This window comes from Betta splendens, chromosome 7, assembly GCF_900634795.4.
Source record: "Betta splendens chromosome 7, fBetSpl5.4, whole genome shotgun sequence".
Classification (NCBI taxonomy): domain Eukaryota; kingdom Metazoa; phylum Chordata; class Actinopteri; order Anabantiformes; family Osphronemidae; genus Betta; species Betta splendens.
Window position 1 is genome coordinate 3686411 of NC_040887.2, and position 16536 is coordinate 3702946.

The window sequence follows — 16536 nt, forward strand, 5'->3', positions numbered from 1 at the left end:
TTTGTTTTTCCATGTTTATTCACTATCACACTAAGTGCTCCCATTTCAAGATGCATCTCAATTCCTTGCTCTTATACTGTAATGTCATTTGGAGTTTAAGTAGAAAGAAGACAGTTATCATCTACAAGGTGTGTGCGCCACAACTTTGCCGTCCCCCCCAAAAATAATATAAAATAACAAAGAGAAAAAAAAAAAAAAAAAAAAAAAGAGAGGAAACTGATGTCATGTGCAAGCGCCCATCCAAGATGGGAGCGCTGGGAGGGAGTGGGGTGTAGATAAGCCTAAAACCGGCCAGCGTCTTACGTTGCCAGTGTGAAATGCTCAGTTCCCAGTCAGACAAGGCCGCTAACTCGAGTTTAAATTGTGTTTTACTTTACCAGGTACTTTTGGGTTTTTAATGGTGTGTTAGAATAGAGGGCAGTGAATTGGCCTTAGGACAAAATAGAATCTTCACTGAACTTGTTTGCTATAAAAAAGAAATCAATAAAAACCCCAGGTCTACAAGAGGGGTAGGAGGCGGCAGAGGGCATGTCGAGTGGAGGGCAGTTGAGTAGTTAGAAACACAGGAGAATGTCAGGATGTTTTAGAGAAACACTAGCTGGACAGTGAATATTGACTCAAGAGGTTCTGCTACAAAGGGACATCAGGAAGTCCATTATACATGCCCACGTCCTCCACTGACACCCACAGCTGAGCCCCAACCTACAGGTGTTCTTAAGTCAGTTAACTCGGGCTATGTACACAGGCTTATACAAACCACAGGCCTTAAATGGGGGGAGGAAAGAAAAAAAACAACACACTAAAACCCTCAATTCCAATAGTCTGACCAGGGTCGACCCACCCACTCCCAGTCCCCATATCAACACATCACTCCCCGTTTCCCTCCCCTGCCAACCCAACCCAACCCTCCTGTGGGTGGGTTCAGTGAGATGCTCAGCGAATGGTGTATCTGACATAGGGCACTTCCACGTCTTCATCAGACAGGTCGTTACAGCATAGCTCAAACACCAGGGCTTTCACATGCTTGCCCAGCTTCTTTTTGGACACCTTGGTTACAATCTCTGTCATCCTACGAGACACAGAAGAATGCGGTTAAGCCAGAGCATGAACCCACTCGTAGGCAAGCAAAGTGTATGGAAAAGGTGCACTCACGGCAGGTCCAGTCTCTCTTTCAGTTTGGCAGCAGGCATAAAAAAGGAATAGAGCATGGACACTCCCTGAGAAAGCATGGTGATCTCCAACTTGTGTTCATTCTGACAAAACAGGAGGGAAAAAAAGTGGTGCAGTTAACTGTGTGCCAGAATCCACAGGGTGGCCAAATAATGAGACGAGTCATTGAGAGCGTACTTTAAAGTAGTCCAAGAACTGTCGCAGTGTCATTTCCTCCCCACTGGGCTGCAGGCCGGTGACCTCGAAGCGATCCCACAACGTCCAGTCAATTTCATAGTACTATTAAAATAACATGGTGGAGATTATGAGCAGCAGAACAAAGCATCATCCAGCAGGATAAAAAAAAAAGTAAGTAGAAGACTACTACATGTAACGTTCTCCTCAGCACACACTGATCATCAGCGTGAGAAGGTGAGTTTAACTCACTTACACCCAAGCAGGCAAACTGCATCTGCCTGGTGTATCAGTATTAGCATGGCTGGATCATCATTGGAGGTTAAAACATCAAAATGATAAAATTCTAGGTTACCAAAACTAGCACCCACCTTGTGTTTTGGAGCCGCAATGGGTTCAGAGAAGCCGAAGAAAGGCAGGGCCAAATTCATGAAACCATTTTTGTATGATTCCAGCTTCTTGTGTCCTTGGACAATCTTGATGAGCTCCAGGCACACCAGACCCACTACTGCAGCTGTGGTAGTGGCAATGGCAGGAATGATCTTGCCAGCTATCAGTTTGCTCTGAAAGTCAACCAATTAGTATAATATAAGTTTAACAAGTTCTTTTCATCCTGGTGCATTTCTTAGATGCACACGGCATGCAAAACACACAATGTTACATCCCACCTTGTGCCTGTCTGTCGGGGGAATGTCATAGTTCTCTGCTCTGAGGTTAGATGCTGCCACAATGAAGTCCATGTGGAAGTTGGTGTCATCATCCTGCCAACAAAAGATCCAGGACAAAGTACAGGGTGAGTTTGTATTGAGGAGCAGCACACACCATCTTGAAGAAAAATAGAGAAATACATCTAAAGTATATTCATCAGATGAAATGTAACGTACCTTCTCAAAGTCAATAGAGTTTAGTTTGAACTGGAAAGCCTCTGGGGTAGGCAGCTGTGTCTTCAGCTCCTCCAGTCTGGTGTCATCTAAAAACCAGGACATAGTTTTACTATCATAAACCTCTTACTTAAGCAAGTAAATGCTTTATTATAAAAACACTACTGTTTCTTACCAATTGAGGAATTGCTGTTTTGCAGCTCCTGATCAGACACATGGATTTTAACTCCTGAACGTGGAGTAAATGTCGGCACCTTGACATCCTGCAGGATCTTAACCACACCTACACGATCAGTGCTGCCCGGGAGGCTGTATATCTGGGCAAACAGGTTGGCCCCTGCCATTATATAATCCATGTGCAGCTCCTACAAGTGGAGAAGAAAAGTCTCATCATCTAAATCACATTGAAGATTATTTAGGAGCAGATAACCATTCACCGTATCTAGTATATACTTGCATTGCTAGTGCTGAATTCCAGAGGGTGAGGACACCTCTTTGGGCCAGACCAGAATGGGGCACCAGAGCTGGTAAGCTAGAAGAAAACAGGAATTAACACAAAAGGCACAAAAATGGCTTCTTGTAGAACGACCCTGTCATTATTTAGTGAATTCAGTAAATACCTGGTCTGGGGGGAAGTTGTGGAGTAGCTGGCGGATGTTGTTGCTGTATTGGCACTGCCAGTGGTTGCGCGCCCATGCTACACAGTCAGCCCAGTTACGGGGGCATTCTGTGACAAGAGTCTTGTGAACAGCATCCAGCACCTCTGCAGGCTGTGCTCCAGGAAGTTTAAGAGTGCGCTCCATAAACTTTGGATCACTACAAGAACAAGAACAGTTTTCAAGTAATGGTTTGAGAATTTGGGGCAATATCAATAGTTTTACACGTGTGCCAACAAGTACTGAAGAAATCAGCCAATCTTTGCCAGAGTTATGTTCTATAGAAGGACAAGGAAAACCACTCACGTGAGGTACTGCACAGCGTTTTCAGGTGACTGTTTGAATAGTCCCTCAAACTCATCACGAGCCCACTGAATATTTAAAAACATAAAAATTAATAATACATTCAATTTTCCTAATCAGAAGCACAATGCACAGTGCAAAGTGCAATTCTTACCAAACTAAGATGTGCATGGACCTACCTGCAGTGTATGCTCAATGGCATTGGGAAAATTCTTGAGGGTGCAAATGGGGATAGATTTCTCAGGTGGGTCCTGGCTGGAGCTGTAGGACTCCGTGAGGAAGGGTATCACGACCTGGACGTTGCCTTTAGTACCCAGAGTACCAGACTCAAGTAGGGGTTTACGGTAATATACACACCTCCGATCCATATACATACCTGTACAGTAGACAACACAGCAGAAGCGACAAAGCAGAAAATAGGTCAATAAAAAACAACAAAAAAAAAAACTCTTCTATTTGAAGACTTTTGTAAGAAGATTTAAATATTTGATGTCTCTCTTACGTGCATCAACATTGTCCAATGCATTGGCCACACCGTCAAGGCTTTCAAAGAAATCATCATCATAGACTCTCTCCGTGTCAGGCCCCACTCTGTTTTGGTGACCTGTAATTTTGATGGAGGGATTCATCTGCTTCACTGCTGCTGCCGCTGTGTCACTCTTCATTTTCTGTTGTCAACACAAACTACATTGTTGGTATTTTTACTTTATCAATAACGCCTGTAGATTCTTGGATCAGGAATTAAAATCCTGTCAAAGACAGAGGTACTAAAGCAACCTGTGAAAGGTCACTGCATTATAGAACATACAATAAACCTTTATAACTGCAGTACTGACCGTAACATCCGAAGGTCTGAAGAGGAACTGTCTGTTGAGGTTGGATTTCTCTATCGTGTCCATATCTGTCACAATGACCTCTCCCTCCCCGCATGCTAGACCAATCATTGCAAAGTTTTTCAGAAGCTCACAGCCAATGGCACCAGCTCCAACCTGAAATGATTTAAGATCTCTACTTAAATAAATCCAAGTTGAGAGTTAATAGTTTTCATGAGAGAATGATATTATCGGAGATTTAATCCCCACAATAAGATCTTCGTGCTAGAACAGCATGTCAGATTGGATGTCGGAAACTTTTCTAATTCGCTAACTCACCAGGAAGTAACGCTGTTTAGCGAGCACATCTTGCAGCTTGGAGCCAAACACAGCAATCTGCCCATCATAACGACAGCTCCTCTAGAAAAGCAAACAGAGTTTACCATAACACTGTTTTACATTCTCCCATCTGTCTGTGTCTTTGCTACCAACACCTACAGGGGCGCATTCTTCTTCTGTTAGTATGACCCCTTCGTCTTCAGCCAGACACTCCAGGGCATCAAAGTACAGCCACTGCATTATTGGCAGAAATTTTCCTGTGCATGCCTAAAGAAAAGAAAACGTAAAACCAAGAATGAATTGAATAGATATATTAATGAAGTACATGTGCAATTATATTTATTCACAGACAAAAAACATTTTTAAAAAAAGGGAAGAACGAGAACTTCGCCAATGAATGCTCTAACCTTCATCACTTCCTGTGCTGCCAGACCTCCTATAAAGGCATTGAGAGGAGCCAGATCACCAGCAGCAACAAAGGACATCTTTTTGATAAGCGCTTCATCCAGCTGCTCGACTTTTGCAGAGGCTGTCTGAGCAGAGTTCAATTCCTTGGCCAATGTCAACAGCTCATCTCCATCAGACTGGAATATAACAAGAGAATATCATTCACTGACGTCTACCTATCACACAAGGCCGAGCATTAAAATTTACAGCTACACTAAAATTGAAAAAAAGTTGTTCAATTGATACAGCCACTTTCACTCAATGATTTTCCCATTGGGGCACCGCTGCCTGGCTTTTACCTGGCTCCAGGGTGCAGGAAGCCGGGAGTGTTTCTTCTGGAAAGCATGGATAGCCTGGAAGCCCACATGCAGCTGCCCTGGACGGTCAAACTTGGCAAAGTCTGTCATCAAGAACTCTGGTTCAGCCATAGAGGAAGAGATTGATTTCTGCATAGGACGAAATATGCATAATATAAGTACTGGTGACATGTAGGGGCAATTGCATTGGTGAGAACAGAATTAGCTGCCACTTACAAAGGTGATCTTTTTGGGCATCTTGACCTGGGAGACTATTCCTCCTCTTACATAGTCTGTGAAGCCAGTCGTGTCACAAATGCTGAATGTGTAGGGACCTGAAAAAAGAGATTGAGATGGCGATTTGTGAAAGTTACACCCACACAAACACATTTTAGTTTAATGAAAACAGACTCTTACCCAGAACTTTGATTTCTACAGGCTGGCAGCCATTAAGCTCGGTCATACCCTGAACCTCTGTGAAGGTGACAAAGTCTCCACTCTCAAAGCCGTGACGAGCCTCATCGAGACATGTCACAACACCTTGATTGTCCTGGTGGAAACAGTGAGCAACACTTGTAGCAACAAAACACCAAGTAAGTATCCAAATATGTTTGAGTACAGCTTAAGCACTTACCTTTGTAATCATAGAAATCATGGCACTCAGTGGCTGCTCTCCATTGGGGTCATACACAATCATCTCCTCACCAAAGTCACAGAAAAGCTGGCTGGAAGACAGAGCATGTAAAGCACATGAATACATGTTTACCAGTGGGAAATTATTCTGAGAACCGTAAATCAAATGAGGGGCAGAGTCTCTTACCCAAACAGACCACGAGTGTCTGCCACAATCAACTTTATTCCTTTGCCATGGCAGAACTCCCCCAAGTGCTGTTGCTCCTCCAGAGTTGAGTTGGTGAGCACCACCACCTAGGTCATAAAGGACTGTTTTAAAAACACTTGTGTTGTCGGCCTTCAACAATTCACACAAACTACATTTGGAAGTTAGTTATACCTGGAACTTGGTCAGGTAGTCCTCGGTGAGCTGACCGGTGTACGCAGTCACAGGAACATAGTTGTTGAGCTCAGCCAAGCGCGGCTGACTTACTTCTGCCCTGTTCTTCCCCAGGTCATCTTCGCGAAGGTAAAACTGACCGAACATACGCAAGGTTATGATGACAATAGAACCTATGTTAAGTCATTCCAGCAGACAACAAACCAAATATGATCTCCATCCTCTTAAACAGGTGTATAAACCGTCTAAAAAGGTTTGTTTGGAGTCCTTGATCGCACAAACTTTTCCATTTTAGTAAAGTACAGATAAGGCCCTTGGCCAAGTGATTGATTAAGGTTAATTTATTATGCAAGATTAAAGAGATGTCAAAAGAAAAAGACAGTTGCTTCAAAAATATACCACATTAAATGTGGCCCCAGAGCTAGCCTCAAGTGACCTTTTGCAAATAAACAAAAATTTGTTAAAAATTTGTTTTTCTTGATTCTACAGGCCCTTAAAGAAGCTAGATGTGGAACTGACACCAAGCCTTAAAACATGGCCCCGCAGCTAAAATTCAAAATTTAGGACAAAGCCGTCACCAAAGCCGCTAGAGAGGGTCCACCCACATTTCCAGAATGACAGCGTTTTGTGTCAGTCTAAAAGTTTATGCACTAATTAATTAGCTGGACATAGACACAGTATAAACACCAATACATGAACTTTCCATAACTTATCAAGACCGTCTATTCTAGTATGCATAATAAATTAACTCACCTCGGCTAAAGCTCAATGCTTAGGCCTACATGTTCAGCAGAATTTGCCAACTCTATGGCTATCTTAAAATTCCTGGCCTTTCAATGGTTTCATATCTGGCAACTTGTAGGAGTCAGATGCTACTAGGAAAATGGGCACTGGGCAAAATCCCAAGTCCCTAGACAGACTGTCTAGGGACTTGACATGATTTCAGGCTGCAGGGTTGGTGCCTGGAAAGCTGATATTTCCCCTTAGCATGTCTCTAAACTCTGGTGACATTATTTTAGTAAATACATTGCACATGGCCTGTCCTCAACCCTTTAAAAATAAATGTAATGTGTCTTTGGACTGCTGCCATTAAGTTTTATCAGATACGCGACTTAAATGTCAGCTTTAACTGGAACATTCAAGGACAGTCAAAAGCTTGTCTTGGCCAAAAAACAAAAAAAACAACAACAAAAAAAACCCTTCTCACTACAATTAAAATTTTGAAGCATTTTAAATGCAGTCTAAAGCACCTGCACAAAGGTGTATTTGTATGTATATGTATATATATACATATATATACATATATACACACACACATATATATATATGTATATATATATGTATACATATATACACACACATACACACACACACACATATATATATACATACACACACATATATATACATATATATATACACATATACATACATATACATATATATATATATATTTTATTTAGCCTGTTTGAAACAGGACAATAGGAAGAATAACAATGGCTGAAATATTAGTGTTTGGTGGGACAGTGTAAACTTTGACTGCATGATAACGCAAGCAATGAGTGACCCCCAAAACAATCACATTTCATCTCAAAAAATTTAAAACTCTCTGCTGAGGCCCAAAGCAATTTTACCCGTCTAATTACACATTTGTTGCCTTTTCTGAAAGAAATAATTTCAGGCTCTCACACCAAACAAATCCTCCACTGTAGCCCAAACCTTAAAGCCTGGTATTAGCTATGATTACATTCCAGAGACCCCCCACAGATCAACCTAGATCACCCCCATGCATAAAGGTGTGGTATAAAGCACTATAACAATAGTACAGCAAAAAAACAAATTTTAGCCCCCAAAACTAATTAAAAAAAGGCCTGTAAATTTCTACACACCTGTGAGGAGAGGTCTCCCCATTCTGCAACTCCTTGGTCGTGCACAGTGACACTTCTAACTCCTCCCAGGATGACATTCTTGGCAATTTCCACTCCAAGACCTCTCATACCAGAAATGAGGACATTGGAGTTCTGCATGCGCTTCATAGCATCATGGCCCAACACGTAACTACACGAAAAATACATAGAAATAATCCATATTTGAGCTGATGGTATTTTTTTTAACACTGCAGACATCGTATGCATTTTTTAAGACTTACAGTTGTCTGGAGTACAGGCCTTCATCGATCTCAGCATCATTGCCATTCTTAGCCATGCCCTGAAAGCAAAAACAAGAGCAACATTAGGCTTATGTTACAACTTCTACAGAAAGTACAGTGTCGCATTTGTACTTACGTTGGCAGGTGTGTGGGACAGATCAGTTCTGACAGAGTTAGAGGAGGAGCAGTGGGATCCCGTCTTCGTCTCTGTTCCTGACACGCGACGCTTCTTGGACAGCGGCGAGCTGGACATCTGTACAATAAAACACCAATACCTGTGACCTACACTGCCAATGTACCATTGTGTGTGTGTGTGTAATGTATTTTACAATAATGAACACAGTTGTCATAACTGAAAAAAACACACTTAAGTTGCTTTTAAAACAAAAATAATATACAAAATTACTCAGGTTCTATTATTCAGAATCTCTAATGTTGAAAAGAGGATTTCTAGTCTAGGGAGCAGCTGGGCTGGATGCAGGCCAAACACAAATCTGCTCAAAAACTACCAGTGGGGAGGAGACATGAATAGCTGCATTATCACTGCTTTTCATGCTCAAACACAGTACTGAATTGTTTATGTGCTACTAGTATGCATTGTACCGGTGCTGAAGGACCTCCGATATGGTTTCAACAAAAACAGCTGAATCATTAAAACTTCACTGCGGTAAGGAGAGCAACACCTCACACTGGCCCGCAGGTGTGGACACAGGGCTCCTTCACTGTGTCTGGCTCGACTCCCAGTACCAACACATAAAAGACCACGTTTACTACATCCATTAAAAGTCCCACGCAAGCGTCTTCTTCTTCAGGCAACATTCGGGACAATGCTACACAGCCCGGAAAGTGAAACAGGCCGCACACATTCCCACCCTCAGCCACAATTTCCGCATCCAACGCAGCCAACTTCGGGTCAAACTTAACGGATCGACCTAAACGAAATTTCGAATGTTTTGCGTATTAACGGCAAATTTTCAACCAAACGCCACAATCGGACACGGTGATGTGTACAGTTGAGTGTGAACAGGTCGACCGCTGTTCGACAGGAACGAAACGAAGGCATCCGGCATGATACAGCAGAGCCCCCCGGGTCACTGCGGTCAAGTGAGCCGTCGTTCGTTCATCCGTCGTTCAGCCAGCCGCGCTTCAGAAACGTCTTGCGCCCGTATTACGCGCTTTACAGCAGAGAACAAAACACGCTCGTCGAGACTTCCTCTTTTCATAGCGACACGTCTGGTCTGTTCAAAATATTGAAAAATACGAAACAAAATATTGCATATATAGAAAAACTGTCGCCTAATGAAGATCTGTATACTTTTACTGTAAAATTAAGCATTTATTAGTATTTAAAACTACCATGTCATACTGTGAAACTTTTATAATTAATAACTTAACTTTGGTGCATAGTTCCAGGCTCAGACCACTTTCCCCTTGTTCTACTAGAGGTGTACTATTACCCCACAAAGATTTGTGTATTTTTACTGTATAGTTTTGGATTTATTAGTATTCAAAACTACCAGTTCATACTGTAATACAGTCAACTTTGATCATTAATAACTTGACTTTGGTGCATAGTTCCAGGCCCAGACCACTTTCCCCTTGTTCTACTAGATGTGTACTATCCCCCACAAAAATTCATGTATTTTTACTGTATAGTTTATGATTTATTAGTACTTGAAAGTACTATGTCATACTGTAATACAGTCAACTTTAATCATTAATAACTTGACTTTGGTGCATAGTTCCAGGCCCAGACCACTTTCCTCTTGTTCTGCTAGATGTGTACTATCACCCCACAAAAATTCATGTATTTTTACTGTATAGTTTATGATTTATTAGTACTTGAAAGTACTATGTCATACTGTAATACAGTCAACTTTGATCATTAATAACTTGACTTTGGTGCATAGTTCCAGGCCCAGACCACTTTCCCCTTGTTCTACTAGATGTGTACTATCCCCCACAAAAATTCATGTATTTTTACTGTATAGTTTATGATTTATTAGTACTTGAAAGTACTATGTCATACTGTAATACAGTCAACTTTAATCATTAATAACTTGACTTTGGTGCATAGTTCCAGGCCCAGACCACTTTCCTCTTGTTCTGCTAGATGTGTACTATCACCCCACAAAAATTCATGTATTTTTACTGTATAGTTTATGATTTATTAGTACTTGAAAGTACTATGTCATACTGTAATATAGTCAACTTTGATAATCAATAACTTGACTTTGGTGCATAGTTCCAGGCTCAGACCACTTTCCTCTTGTTCTACTAGAGGTGTACTATTACCCCACAAAGATTCGTGTATTTTTACTGTATAGTTTTGGATTTATTGGTATTCAAAACTACCATGTCATACTGTAACTGTATGGGCCATATAGTCAATTTTAATCGTTAATAACTAGACTTTGGTGCATAGTTCCAGGCCCAGACCACTTTCCCCTTGTTCTACTAGAGGTGTACTATTACCCCACAAAGATTCGTGAATTTTTACTGTATAGTTTTGGATTTATTGGTATTCAAAACTACCATGTCATACTGTAACTGTATGGGCCGTATAGTCAACTTTAATCGTTAATAACTAGACTTTGGTGCATAGTTCCAGGCTCAGACCACTTTCCCCTTGTTCTGCTAGATGTGTACTATCACCCCACAAAAATTCATGTATTTTTACTGTATAGTTTAGGATTTAGCAGTACTTGAAAGTACTATGTCATACTGTAATACAGTCAACTTTAATCATTAATAACTTGACTTTGGTGCATAGTTCCAGGCCCAGACCACTTTCCTCTTGTTCTACTAGATGTGTACTATCACCCCACAAAGATTCATGTATTTTTACTGTATAGTTTAGGATTTATTAGTATTCAAAACTACCATGTCATACTGTAATACAGTCAACTTTCATGATTAATAACTTGACTTTGGTGCATAGTTCCAGGCCCAGACCACTTTCCCTTGTTCTACTAGATGTGTACTATCACCCCACAAAAATTCATGTATTTTTACTGTATAGTTTTGGATTTATTAGTATTCAAATCTACCATGTCATACTGTAATACAGTCAATTTTAATCATTGATAACTTGACTTTGGTGCATAGTTCTAGTCTCAGACCACTTTCCCCTTGTTCTACTAGAAGTGTACTATCACCACACAAAGATTCATGTATTTTTACTGTATAGTTTATGATTTATTAGTACTTGAAAGTACCATGTCATACTGTAATACAGTCAACTTTGATCATTAATAACTTGACTTGGTGCATAGTTCCAGGCTCAGACCACTTTCCCCTTGTTCTGCTAGATGTGTACTATCACCCCACAAAGATTCGTGTATTTTTACTGTATAGTTTAGGATTTAGCAGTACTTGAAAGTACTATGTCATACTGTAATACAGTCAACTTTGATAATCAATAACTTGACTTTGGTGCATAGTTCCAGGCTCAGACCACATTCCCCCTGATCTACTAGAGATGTACTATCACCCCACAAAGATCTGTGTACTTTTACTGTATAGTTTAGGATTTTAGTAGTACCATGTTATGCCGAAATATGGCCCTTACAGTCAAGCATAAAACCAATAAGTACTGCACTACAAACAGTGTAGTGTGTAACTTTCTTTTTTATTGTTTTAAGTCTGCATTGTGAAGAGAGAATAATTGCATTAAATCTAATCCTGAATATTTGGTTATATACATTTTGTATTTACATTTTAGTGTTCAAAACTAGATATTACAATGTGTAAGAACAGAGACGGCAATAACTTTGATAAAACAAACTCCAGACATGGGAAATGGTTTAATGAGAACAAATAACGATTTCAGTATCCATCCATTTTCAACCGCTTTTTCTTGGGGCGGGTCGCGGGGGCAACAGTCTAATCAAACTCCAAACTTCCCTCTCTCCGGACACTTCCTCCAGTTCAGCCCAGGACCTGTTTGCCTTGGGAGACCCTACCAGGGGCATTTAGCCCCCAACAACATAGCTCCCGGGGTCATTCAGGCACACAAACTCCTCCACCACGTTAATGTATGTTTCACACATAAATATTCAGTTTTTGACTGTTCCATGACTTTATATTAAACATTAAACATTTAGTTTCAATATTAAAAGTCACACTTTGGAGTCCTAACAGATGGTAATAAAAGGATTTAATGTGTGTGTGCTTAGCCTCACTCAGTTTTTTTATGAAAAGTGACATAATCTGGGCCTGGCATTATGCACTAAAGTCAAGTTATTCATCATCATAGTTGAATATAAGGCCCATAGAGTATTACAGTATGACCTGGAAGTTTTGAATACTAATAAATCCTAAACTATACAGTAAAAATACACAAATCTTTCTGTGGTGATAGTACACATCTAGCAGAAATAGGAGGAAGTGGTCTGGGCCTGGAACTATGCACCAAAGTCAAGTTATTGATCATTAAAGTTGACTATACGGTATACAGTTACAGTATGAACTGGTAGTTTTGAATACTAATAAATCCAAAACTATACAGTAAAAATATACAGATCTTTGTGGGGTAATAGTACACCTCTAGTAGAACAAGAGGAAAGTGGTCTGAGACTAGAACTATGCACCAAATTAAAGTTATTGATCATTAAAGTTGACTATACGGCCTATACAGTTACAGTATGAACTGGTAGTTGTGAATACTAATAAATCCTAAACTATACAGTAAAAATACATGAATTTTTGTGGGGTGATAGTACACATCTAGTAGAACAAGGGGAAAGTGGTCTGGGCCTGGAACTATGCACCAAAGTCAAGTTATTGATTATCAAAGTTGACTGTATTACAGTATGACATAGTACTTTCAAGTACTAAAAAATCATAAACTATACAGTAAAAATACATGAATTTTTGTGGGGTGATAGTACACATCTAGTAGAACAAGGGGAAAGTGGTCTGAGCCTGGAACTATGCACCAAAGTTAGGTTATTGATTATCAAAGTTGACTGTATTACAGTATGACATGGTAGTTTTGAATACTAATAAATTCAAAACTATACAGTAAAAATACACGAATCTTTGTGTGGGTGATAGTACACATCTAGTAGAAATAGGAGAAAGTGGTCTGGGCCTGGAACTATGCACCAAAGTCAAGTTATTGATCATTAAAGTTGACTATACGGCCTATACAGTTACAGTATGACATGGTAGTTTTGAATACCAATAAATCCAAAACTATACAGTAAAAATACACGAATCTTTGTGGGGTGATAGTACACATCTAGTAGAACAAGAGGAAAGTGGTCTGAGCCTGGAACCATGCACCAAAGTCTAGTTATTAACGATTAAAGTTGACTATACGGCCCATACAGTTACAGTATGACATGGTAGTTTTGAATACTAATAAATCCAAAACTATACAGTAAAAATACATGAATCTTTGTGTGGTGATAGTACACATCTAGTAGAACAAGGGGAAAGTGGTCTGAGCCTGGAACTATGCACCAAAGTCAAGTTATTAATGATCAAAGTTGACTGTATTACAGTATGACATGGTAGTTTTGAATACTAATAAATCCTAAACTATACAGTAAAAATACACAAATCTTTGTGGGGTGATAGTACACATCTAGTAGAACAAGGGGAAAGTGGTCTGAGCCTGGAACTATGCACCAAAGTTAAGTTATAATTATAAAAGTTTCACAGTATGACATGGTAGTTTTAAATACTAATAAATGCTTAATTTTACAGTAAAGTATACAGATCTTCATTAGGCGACAGTTTTTCTATATATGCAATATTTTGTTTCGTATTTTTCAATATTTTGAACAGACCAGACGTGTCGCTATGAAAAGAGGAAGTCGCGACGAGCGTGTTTTGTGCTCTGCTGTAAAGCGCGTAATACGGGCGCAAGACGTTTCTGAAGCGCGGCTGGCTGAACGACGGATGAACGAACGACGGCTCACTTGACCGCAGTCCCGGGTCGGCGGTGTTATTGTTGCTCCCTAAGATGGTTCAATGCCACTAATCAGCTAAGTGATTTGGCAAGTTGACAGAGTAGGGAGAATACTGACTTAGTGGCAGGAAAACAGCAGCCTGCAAAGCCGTACGATCCGCAGCTCGGCCTAGGCCCTGGTGCGGAACTGAACTTTACAAGCTAGCAGCTGTAGCTACGTTGCAACCTGCTCGCGAACGACACAAGCGGGTTTGACAGCTAATGGTAGTTACCACGGCACCCACACGAGCGCGATTCAATGTTTAATCACGTATCAAACACCGCAATTCAACTTTATCACCAAGCATACGTGCGAGAGCCACTGAGAGACTAGCCGTTACACTCGTGCTTCATTGATTTATCTTTCCTTACCAATAATCCTTCTCGGTCCCTTCCCAGTGCGAACCCGCTCCTCTCCCACGGCGTCTATGTGCAGAGTAAGAACTACGATTTTAAATTCGACGGTTTGTGCAAAGCAAAAAGAAACGCGATGCGGATTCGGGTGGTCTACACTATATTGTCGAGTCACTATGTCGTGCTGAGTGTCTCTCCTATGTAATTGCGTTGCTGGCTTTGCGACTGCAGACGGGAACAAAACCAAAATGGCAGATTGGGAGAAGGGGGCGGGGCATCGGTGACGCAGGGGCTGAAATATTCAGCAGCAGAGGGCGGCGGTGCGCACGCGGCTCCGCCACGCGCCCGGCTCATTGGCTGGGGAGGCGAAGCCAGCGGCCCTGATCCCGCCCCGCCAGCAGAAGGCGCATGCAACGTACGTTTGTGTTGAACTACGCGACCGCTGATAATGTTTGTAAGCAACCTTTGCAATTTCTCCAAAAACGTGTGACGAGCATGTCTAGGACGAGTGCAAGAGGCAATAGTTCAGTTCGGCGGTGACTGGTGTTAAAGTCAAGTCTCCGACTAGTGGCGCTGAATGGATCCATCAACAGCAACATCTTTGTTCCAGTTACAGGTTAACAATAAGTCATACTGTTGTGGTGTTGGACTGTGAAGACACACGAGGTATAATGAACTCATACGAGAAGCAATATAAGTTAGTGCAAAACCGAATAGGATAGGTTCTTACTGACACGCCAAATGCTCTATTGTGGCTGGAAGACACGACCCTTTCCCTGAATTCAGCAAAACCTGGCCGTGGTCCTGCACCGACGGCCAGGGCACGTAGGACGGTGCGGAGGACCCATCCATACCGTGCTGCGGAGCGTCTGGGCCCGTAGACACTGAGGTTAGGGGTTAGCATTCCTTGCAGAGGAGGAGTATTGGGGGAGGGGGTGCCTGGCAAACGACAAAGGCCCAGAAAAGAGTGGGCCGCACGCTCACGGGTACACATGTCGAGGGGGTCCCCGTTCTCATTTTTGTACAGAGAAATTGTAAAAAACAACTATTTGGCCACAATTTTATCGCGGCGAAAACGTGGTAATATCGTTGATGTCACGTTAACTGGCTGCGTAATGCCCACTAGACAGGCTAAGAAGACCCACTAGCCAATATTACGTTACTGTGGCAACACCGATTGACATGCAATCGGTGGGTTAATGTATTAAAACAGTTCAACAGTAAAACAGCCGGTAGCTTCCATATACTGGTAGCACGCACTAGATGAACCAAGTTAGCTGGCTTTCCTCCTCCAACACCGCGTCCATCTGTTTGTAGCCAACTAGCTTTCAATCCACCGTTACCATTATTTACCACAGAATATTCAAACAGCACGGCCGAGCACATAAAACGTGCAGATGCTAATTTAACGTTACGTGACAGTGGCGTGTTAGCTACGGTTATTAGAGGCAGGGAGCTCAAATTGTTCGGGTTGCTGACCCGAGTGTCGTTAACGACTACCACTAACGCACATCAAACGACTGCGTAGTTGTTAGCTCATGTTTCGCTAGCTTTCAAGCTATCTAGCCACCCAGCGACTTTTTCCTCCTTGTGCCGCTAACCAGCTAACGTTAGCCGACTAGCTGGGGCTAACGTGACCAAGACGAGCGCTACGTAAGTGTGCAGAACTTACCACATCCGATATTACTCGGCCTGATCTGGAGTATTAAAATCGGGTTGTAGTTCAGCGAGAAACCTAACAAGCAACGTGGGAATTCTACAGTGCCGCTGATTGCAAACGCAAAAGTGTGTCAGGGTGGCGGGCACTGTGTGAGTTTTTCCGCTGGACGGCTGCCTGGCCGGCTGCTCCCGAACCGTTTCCCCTCACTCTATTTCAGTTGAAAGCAAAGCAAAGCAGCAACATGTGCACGTTACAGCCACTACCACCAGCGCGCACAGAGGGTTCACTGGAGGTGTCATCTTCCCGTATAAGCGAAGTGTATGA

General features: G+C 41.7%; 1 protein-coding gene, 1 long non-coding RNA gene and 1 other non-coding gene across 5 annotated transcripts in view; 1 reads left to right on the forward strand and 2 right to left on the reverse strand.

Annotated features, from left to right (window-relative positions):
* uba1 (ubiquitin-like modifier activating enzyme 1) lies at positions 1-16436 on the reverse strand. Of its 2 annotated transcripts, none has more exons than XM_029155158.3 (26): positions 16225-16436; positions 8376-8492; positions 8240-8298; positions 7980-8148; positions 6091-6225; positions 5899-6005; positions 5713-5803; positions 5496-5628; positions 5316-5413; positions 5082-5228; positions 4743-4919; positions 4495-4602; positions 4336-4416; positions 4021-4173; positions 3687-3852; positions 3364-3560; positions 3188-3252; positions 2846-3041; positions 2683-2757; positions 2401-2590; positions 2229-2314; positions 2013-2105; positions 1716-1907; positions 1348-1449; positions 1153-1253; positions 1-1069 (listed from the first exon to the last, which is right to left on the reverse strand). In XM_029155158.3, exons 2-26 carry the CDS (start codon positions 8490-8492, stop codon positions 934-936), a joined length of 3174 nt encoding a protein of 1057 aa, XP_029010991.1. In that variant the 5' UTR covers positions 16225-16436; the 3' UTR covers positions 1-933. The 2 variants fall into 2 exon arrangements, with proteins under 2 accessions (XP_029010991.1, XP_029010992.1); XM_029155159.2 differs by lacking the exon at positions 16225-16436 and adding an exon at positions 14571-14795.
* On the reverse strand, positions 1547-1665 carry LOC114859497 (small nucleolar RNA U6-53/MBII-28). The gene has a single exon (XR_003786537.1). It is a non-coding gene; the product is annotated as a small nucleolar RNA U6-53/MBII-28 (small nucleolar RNA).
* LOC114858235 (uncharacterized) overlaps positions 14944-16536 on the forward strand; it is a 7216-nt gene continuing 5623 nt past the window's right edge. The window contains exon 1 of one of the 2 annotated variants that reach the window (XR_005897902.2): positions 14944-15168. This is a non-coding gene — a long non-coding RNA (uncharacterized LOC114858235). Of the gene's footprint in view, positions 15169-15837; positions 16206-16536 lie in introns of those variants that run through there. The other variant, XR_005897903.2, reaches the window with a different exon arrangement.

Excerpts from the sequence above, each read along its gene's own strand:
- uba1 (XM_029155158.3), bottom strand. The coding sequence starts at position 8,492 with ATGTCCAGCTCGCCGCTGTCCAAGAAGCGTCGCGTGTCAGGAACAGAG. Across the intron at positions 5,629-5,712 it reads TGATTTCTATGATTACAAAG|GACAATCAAGGTGTTGTGAC; the intron begins GTAAGTGCTTAA and ends TGTTTCCACCAG. Across the intron at positions 4,603-4,742 it reads CAGCACAGGAAGTGATGAAG|GCATGCACAGGAAAATTTCT; the intron begins GTTAGAGCATTC and ends TCTTTTCTTTAG.